Source organism: Photinus pyralis, unplaced genomic scaffold, assembly GCF_008802855.1.
Source record: "Photinus pyralis isolate 1611_PpyrPB1 unplaced genomic scaffold, Ppyr1.3 Ppyr1.4_LG2, whole genome shotgun sequence".
NCBI lineage: Eukaryota > Metazoa > Arthropoda > Insecta > Coleoptera > Lampyridae > Photinus > Photinus pyralis.
Window position 1 is genome coordinate 17,714,102 of NW_022170403.1, and position 7,880 is coordinate 17,721,981.

Genomic DNA, 7,880 nt, shown 5'->3' on the forward strand with positions numbered 1-7,880 from the left:
ACAAGTGTATTGAGGTTCGTTAACGATAAACACCTTATCACCGCCAACTATGACGCTCAATTTGTTTAACCGCACTTTATTAGCATAGTCTGTAGAGGAAGGAGGAGAGGGAAGGTTATATAACATTAAAATTTCGTCCCAAGCGAAGGCACTTAGTTCCCTACCTAATTTGGGGGAATAATTCTTATTCGCTTGCTCAGTGAGTTCTGAAATCGCTTTAGGGCATCCATATCCAGGAGGCCTGCGGTTTACCTCTTCTATTTTGTGTTCTAAAACTCTAAAATTATGCTATCTTTCAACAAATTCATCAGTAATTACTAATTTATAAAAGCTTATGGCAATACAAGAACAAACTCAATAAATATTTTGCGCCCCGACATAAAACAAACAAAAATCACCGACCCATCGCACAAGCTGATAACAAAAATCATAATTGAATTAAAAAGTCACCTTCCTGCGAATTGTTAAAATATACTCATCACACAAGCTGATCACAAAAATAATAATTGAATTAAAAAGTGTGAAAAGTTACATAGCTGCTCTAACTACGTGCACAAACTCTCCCAGATACCTTAAATTATGTAAACACCCTGTATATTAATCTCGAACGCAAGCCACCCACGCCTATTGAACATTCCACTTTAAACTATCTGAATATGCCCTACATTGATTGTACTGATCTTCAACCTTCCGCTAACACATGATAAGTCTAAGCCAGACGGCAACACAGGATACAAATTAATTAATCTAAAAAAATTTTCCTGCCTCACGATTTTTATAAACGTACTTGAAGCGATACTCTCAATAAACTCGGTACGTGAGAAAGCATTACGTATGGTCGTTTACTTATTTTATAAATTTTGCGCAATGTTTTCTAAGGCCTTGCAAATTCAAATTTAGAAGGGAAACAAACACACTACTAAATCGGCAAGCAAGTAATACAAAACAATTGCCCTACATCCTAAGCTAATTACAGTAATTACAAAGGGAAATAAATGATACATTTACCTATATATGCGAATACGTGCACTGCCTGCCACAATTATTCTGCCGCACTCGACACTGCTTTCTCTTTTTCGCTACCAGTGAAAAAAATGGCGCTCAATCACTTATGAACCCTAGTCCTTGTGCAATTGGATTGGTAAAACTCGCGGTAAAATTTCTAGTGGGGTATCAGATGCATCTTTCACCCATAATGAAATGCATAAAGTCGGAAACGATAAAATCACAACCGGAAATGACTTCTACAGTTGGTCGTGTACTGAAGCTTCCAAATTTTGTATTCGCAAAAAGGAGGGCTGCTCTTTTTAAAAGAAATATAATTCTTCGCCAAGGTAAGTTAATTAAAAGTACAGTTTATGTATTGCAGTTAACTTTAATAACATGCTCTCAACAGGATATCGTGAACCTAAAATTAGAACGATTTCATGGATAAAAGTACCTTTAAATCGGTTACCTGAACGTGTGGCGGTGTCGAAATGATGTAACAAACCACATCTGCAACATCTTTCGCCTTTAACATCGGTCTGTTTTCCAGGGCTTCTAAAGGCGCCGGATTTTCTCCTTGTGTAAATATCTCAGATTCGACAAGCCCAGGGCTAACGCTCTACAGTAAGAATAGCGAAATTTCAGTCAAAACTATTCGAAAACTTTACCGAAATTTTTATCCGGCTTCCACATGCGATCAGTTCCTGCCTTAAAGCCTCTGTCAGCGCAGTTACGCCGTGCTTGCTGGCTGTGTATACGTGGGCCGCTGTCGGTACTGGAACCATGTGGCCGGCGAGGCTATTAACATGCACTATGTGACCATCGACGTTGTTAGCCTTCATACATCTCACTGCTTCCCTGGTCATCATGCATAGTCCCACAACGTTGAGATCGAGCATAGCCTTCCAATCGGTCGTGTTTCCGTCACACAGACTTGTATTCCTCAATACTCCCGCATTATTCACCAGAACATGGACGGGACCCAAATTCTCCCCAATCCATTTATAAGCGTTTAGTACATCCTCCTCCTTGGCAACGTCGGCTGTTAAATGGTAGTACCTTCCCTTTCTTCCTTCTAGAGCCCGGGCCAATTCCTCTCCTCTATCTTTACGCCTGGCAAGCCCTACAACCTGAAAAGCTTAATGAGCTTATTGTATACCATAAGAAGGCACCTACTATCAGCCCAGCATCCACCAATTGTTCAGCAATTACGGATCCGATTCCCGAAGTGGTACCGGTCACGATGGCCACCTTACCTTCCCACCTGTTCATGTTGCTAAGCCGATATGTAATGAATACTCATGTGCATGTTGGAGGCGATTACATATTATCAGGTGATAGATATGCCTCAAGGACCTCTTTGACACGCCTACACGTTGTACTTTCCTAGTTGTCAATCAACTAAAACCTGATTAACCTTTGACTACTGGTAGCTTTTATTTGCGGCTACACAGGGCGTGGGAAATTACAATCGGCTGTGGAAAATAGGTGAAACCTGAATAATGTAATTTAAATAGGGCGCCACTTGCTTTTTGTAAAACTAAGAAAACAATACTCTATGATTAATATACCTAAGTTACTATATTGAGTATCAAATGCTTGAGTCATTAAAGATTAAAAGGGTTGTCAAATTATGATTGCAGGTGGAAATACTGGAGCATGTAGAGCGAGACATTTTCTTATTTTTTGGAACACCCCTCCAGATTATATCCTATACTTCTATTATCCACAGGCTAATCCTACGAAACGAGTCAACCGAGTACTCAAGAACTTGCTCAGATATTACGTACAGGATAACCAACGCAATATCTAGCTAATGTCACGTGCTATTCGGAGGGATGACGCCTTATTTCATTAATCAGCTCAAACTAAAACTTCAAAAAGATTACACCACTTACGAAGAAGGTCTGATGAATATAAAGCGAACGATCCGGTGTGTAAGAGGAATTATTTTTTATCTGATGCAGCTAGGTACTTCGCAGCCAAACTTGCACCCAAATTTATCGGACCTTTTATTATAAATGAGGAATTTTCTAGGTGGGTTTATGAACTTAAGGATCGCAATGGTACCGTTTTAAATGGTACTTAGCATGCAAAATATTTGAAACCATATTCTGATTTGAGTTCAGACTTTCTTGTTTTTAGGGTGGTTGGTTGGAATTAATAGGACAGGTCTACATTGGGAACTTAAATCCACTTCTTTATTTTCAGTTCGGACGTACGTTTAGCTCCTCCATCTGAGCTCTTCACTTTCCTTCTTTTTTTACTTTCTTTACTATGGAGTAGTTTTCAAAACTCTATCGCCTATCAGCTTCGGGGTGTGTTTTAGGGATTTTATTCATTAATAAATTGTTATTATTATTACTTTCTGCTGTACAAACTATCTTCTACGTACTAAGGGCGGTATATTGGGTTTTAGGGTGCGCTGCAATTTAAAAAATTTCAATTGTTTTTCGTTACTCATTTGTTTTCTGAAATAAAAACAACTGAATGTTGGCTTATTATGGGAAATAAAATGTTAAACAACTTTTATATAAAAAAATTTGAATATATTCGATATTTACAGAGATATTAACTATATTCCATGGATAATGGGCACCCTGTATATTCCTGGACTGGGCTGGTTTGAATTCTGATGCAATTTTTCATTAGGTTGTTTTTTAATCACATATGCCTTGGTAACATTGTGTGGCAATTTACAAAAAAAATGCAACATTATTAATTTTATCATAATTTTATTATCTGTCAGTCACTGGTAAAAGGTCAAAGATTATATTATACGAAGTCTACGACCAGCTCAAACTGAATCTTCAAAAAGCTTACAAAGAAAGTCTGATGAAAATAACGCGAATACGATCACATATATAAGAAGAATTATGTTTTATCTGATGCAGCCAGGTACTTCGCAGCCAAACTTGCTCCCAAATTCATCAGACCTTTTATTATCATTAGAAAATTTTCTAGGTTCCCAATGGTACCGTTTTGAAGGCTACTTGGCGTGAAAAAGATTGAAAACCATATTCTGTTTTGGCACCTAAGGACGATAATCGTTTATGGTATTTTTTTAGTTAGTATTTTTTTAAGGAGGTTGACTGAAACTGATAGGGTATTAGGAACTTAAATCTACTTCTTTATTTTCATTTCGGGCGTACGTTTCGCTCTCCGCCATCCGAGCTCTTCGCCCTCTTTCTTTTCTTACTTTCTTTACTATGGGGTGGGTTTCAGAAGCAGTCTTTTGTCTATCAGCTTCGGGGTGGGCTTTTTCTTTTCATGGGGATTTTCATCTTCCGCAGAACAGCCATGGTATGTACGAGTAGGGTTGAGCTATAGGTACTTGGTTTTGTATTTACAGTGAAGCAATTGAAAAAATCAGGATGAATGTTGATGATTGTTATGTGCCTGGAGATTTGAGGGGGTTGGTGGTTAATTGGTGTTTCGTACAGGGGCCGGGGGGTGGGGGTGTATGTTCTAATCAATTTTTTTTAGTGGGGGACGAGTAGTTACGTGCACATTGCCTTTTTGCGCATTTTGTTTACTATAACCGAAATTAATTTTTCAATATTTTCATATTCTTCAAAAATCGGGTGCTTCTTTCAAAATGAAATACGAAGAGACAGTTTAATTTCATTAAAACGTTGGTCGTCGGAATTTCAGTACGTTAGAGCATGGGTTCGATCCTATTCATTTTGTGTAAATTTTTTCAACTCTTCCTGTTCCAAACTCTTGCCTCATTTTTAGCGCATTTTCCAACTCATGCAGGAAGGCGCTATGGCCAGTTTCTCCGTCCGTTCGTCCGAGGCCGTAACTATTTCTACAGTTTTCAAGATGTTTAGTTCGTTCTAAGTATTTACATTCGGTAGCTATAATAGGTCTGGCATCTCAACCAAACAAATCTTAACGATTAATGTGCGCATGCTCAGTCTGCGCAATGTTAATTTTCTAATTCATGGAGATATTTCTTCGAAACATATGCTTGTAGTAAAAACAAACATATTGTATATTGCAAAAATCAGATGTGCGCATGCGCAAACTACGCAATACCTATTAACTTGCTTATTTATGGAGATATTTCTTTGATATTGTAACCTTCTAGTCTAAACAAGTATATCGCATATTGTAAAAATGTGACGTGCGTACTGCGCAATGTCGACTATCTTATTTATACAGATATGTTTTTGAAATGTTAACCAAAGATTCGTGTAGTAAAGACTAACATATCGCATATTTTAAACATCAGACTGGGCAATGGTGAATTTCTTGTGTATAAGAATATTTATTCCATATCTTATTTTCTTTATACACATGACCTTTCGGGAAGTTCTGATTAATTCATGGAAAATGCGACAAAGTTACTCGGCCTTTGTTTAATTTTTGATATTGAGTGTAAATTCTACTTTCTAAAAGAGAAATCTGTGTCACCAATAAGTTTAAACTTAGACCGCACTATGAATCCCATTTAATATTCCACATTATGCATTGCAAAACCGACGTAGGTAGCATCCAGTCAGTGGCGTAACTACAATGCCTCAAAGGGACCCGACTTAAAAGTGTCCCGGCAAAAATGTACAAAAAATTTAATTGGTATATAAAGAATTCTTTAAAAAATTGAATTATTTACATATTTTGCGTTACTAAAGGAAGAGATAAAACGTTCGGGAAAAGGCGTAATGCAAACTCTGACTAATGTTTTATTTACGAAGGGGAAGGCATATGCTTTCTTTTACAGTGTACCTTACTATGTACCTAGGTATATACGTACTGCACAGTGCACAATTTTTTTCCGATTATTTAGTATTTTAAAAAGTTATTTTTATTGTATTCACTTATTACTGACGTTAATACAGACCAAATTTGGACATTTACAGATTGTCTATTTTGTGTATACATACTCCATTAGTGAATAATGAACACGCATTTCGTTCGATTTAACCACAGTTAACTGTTCATCTGACTTTAATCTAATACACTCAAAAGTAACCAGTTCAAATAAATTTAAAAGCAACTCCGCTCCTTTTTCATTTGCGAAAAATAATATTCCGAAGTCTCTTATATAAAGTACATGAAATACTTTGTTAATTAACGGGACCTTCTCCAGTCTAGAAGGCATCTGAAGGTCCTGGATACGGTAATTTTAAGGTACGATTTCGATGGAGCCGTCGGCGGCCGCCGGTGACGGTCGCCAAGAAAACCAGAAAAAGAAGAAACCGTACCTTAAGACTGAAGTTGTATTTCGAGATGAATGCCACTAAATAATTTTAACACCCCAGCACCTCTACACGGACGAAACAGTTAAAGACATTCAAAAAAGGCAGGTTCATGCACAAAGAATTGAAGTTGCTGTAATGAAACGAAAAGATTGAAGGAACATTAACAACCTGCCAATCTTAAACAAATCAAAATGAAGACAACATTTAAAGTGAAAAAGCAAATAACAAACAAATTCAAGAGAGAATTGTTACCCTGTGGTAAAATGACCAGTTTTTTTACAAGGTCAGAAGTTCTATATGGGGTTCTATCGAGGGTTCTATCATTGTTAAAAAAATTCGAGTCTTCTGGGGTGTATTTCTAGTGAACCGGTCTCTTAAAATAAAGTTACGCCACTGGATCCATTCACAGCTATGCGAACGGAATCGGACATACATAAAACAATAGTAAAACAACAAATACCAATGTTATGACCTCGATGTAGCAAATGATTCTAGTCACGGTTACTCTGCCAATGCTTCATGATGGAAAAGTGGGAAGGAAAAATAGCGATTGTAACTGGAACGTCGTCGGGTATCGGGAGAGCAATTGCAGTTCGGCTTGTAGAGGCTGGTGTTAAAGTAAGTAGATGCGCTAAGGTTTTTCTAGTTATGGTGGTTTTGGTTTACAAGGTCGTTGGGCTTGCAAGACGCGAAGAACGAGGGCGGGAACTTGCCGCGTATTTGAACGGGAAAAAGGGCGAATTTCACCATATCACTGCGGACGTCACCAAAGAGGAAGATGTGCTGAATGCCTACCGCTGGATTGAAGCAAATTTAGGGCCGGTCCATATTTTGGTTAACAATGCGGGCAATGTAAAGGAGGGAGGGTTGATCGACACAGACTCGAGCGTACTTCGCGAGGTGTTCGAGCTTAACACTCTCAGTGTATGCATGATGACCAAGGATGCCGTAAAAATGATGAGAGCGCATGGCATTGACGATGGCCATATAGTCCATATAAATAGCGTGGGGGGCCACGTAATTTTGAACAATGTAAACGTTTACTCCGCAAGCAAACATGCCGTAACGGTATTGACCGAAACGCTGCGACGGGAACTGAACGCCATGGGGAGCCAAATCAAAATCTCCGTAAGTTTAATCTAGAATTAACCGCCCGAAGCTCAATAAAACGTTTCAGAGCGTCAGCCCTGGAGTGGTCGATACAGAGGTCTATGACAACACCGTCGAACTGAAGGGTATGGTCGAGAAAATGACGACGTTAAAAGCTGAAGACGTCGTCGACACGGTAATTTTTATTCTGTCTCGACCTCCCCACGTGCAGGTACCTACGTATGGAAATTGTTTCTAAGTTGATTGCATCTGAAAACTTTTAGATTCACGACATTTTCGTCCGACCAGTAAACCAGCCCTTCTAACCGCCACCCGCATACAAATTATTAATAATTACTGTCTGTAACTGTTGTTACAATCACATAATTAAACAAAAGTAACTCACCAGAATGTCCAGTATGATCCACACCAATAACAACAAGTTAAAAAGTAATCGTAAACGATTTACATAAAGCGCATTTCCACTTGCATTCATTTCCCATTTATAAGATGCAACTTCTGATAAAATCGTAAAAATCCGGCCACAAATATGAAAATAGCGTTGCACATGGACAATCCATTTTTGACGTGTTACTT

General features: G+C 38.2%; 2 protein-coding genes across 2 annotated transcripts; one reads left to right on the top strand and one right to left on the bottom strand.

Moving 5' to 3' along the window:
* Positions 1 to 1,355: 1,355 nt before the first annotated feature.
* On the bottom strand, positions 1,356 to 2,444 carry LOC116164848 (farnesol dehydrogenase-like). The gene is made up of 4 exons (XM_031479076.1): positions 2,164 to 2,444; positions 1,656 to 2,117; positions 1,457 to 1,606; positions 1,356 to 1,408 (listed from the first exon to the last, which is right to left on the bottom strand). The coding sequence occupies exons 1-4, from the start codon at positions 2,257 to 2,259 to the stop codon at positions 1,376 to 1,378; spliced, it is 741 nt and encodes a 246-aa protein (XP_031334936.1). The 5' UTR covers positions 2,260 to 2,444; the 3' UTR covers positions 1,356 to 1,375.
* A 4,191-nt stretch (positions 2,445 to 6,635) lies between these two features.
* LOC116164197 (farnesol dehydrogenase-like) lies at positions 6,636 to 7,691 on the top strand. Its single transcript, XM_031478336.1, has 4 exons — positions 6,636 to 6,812; positions 6,864 to 7,322; positions 7,372 to 7,515; positions 7,568 to 7,691. The coding sequence occupies exons 1-4, from the start codon at positions 6,714 to 6,716 to the stop codon at positions 7,607 to 7,609; spliced, it is 744 nt and encodes a 247-aa protein (XP_031334196.1). The 5' UTR covers positions 6,636 to 6,713; the 3' UTR covers positions 7,610 to 7,691.
* Positions 7,692 to 7,880: the final 189 nt, after the last annotated feature.

Bases quoted from the DNA above. Each gene is read 5' to 3' on its own strand.
- LOC116164848 (XM_031479076.1), bottom strand. From the start codon at position 2,259: ATGAACAGGTGGGAAGGTAAGGTGGCCATCGTGACCGGTACCACTTCG. The intron at 2,118-2,163 runs GTAGGTGCCTTC...TAAGCTTTTCAG, and splicing joins TGGTGGATGCTGGGCTGATA to GTTGTAGGGCTTGCCAGGCG. The intron at 1,607-1,655 runs GTAAAGTTTTCG...TTCTTACTGTAG, and splicing joins GAAGCCGGATAAAAATTTCG to AGCGTTAGCCCTGGGCTTGT.
- LOC116164197 (XM_031478336.1), top strand. From the start codon at position 6,714: ATGATGGAAAAGTGGGAAGGAAAAATAGCGATTGTAACTGGAACGTCG. The intron at 7,323-7,371 runs GTAAGTTTAATC...AAAACGTTTCAG, and splicing joins GGAGCCAAATCAAAATCTCC to AGCGTCAGCCCTGGAGTGGT. The intron at 7,516-7,567 runs GTACCTACGTAT...GAAAACTTTTAG, and splicing joins CTCGACCTCCCCACGTGCAG to ATTCACGACATTTTCGTCCG.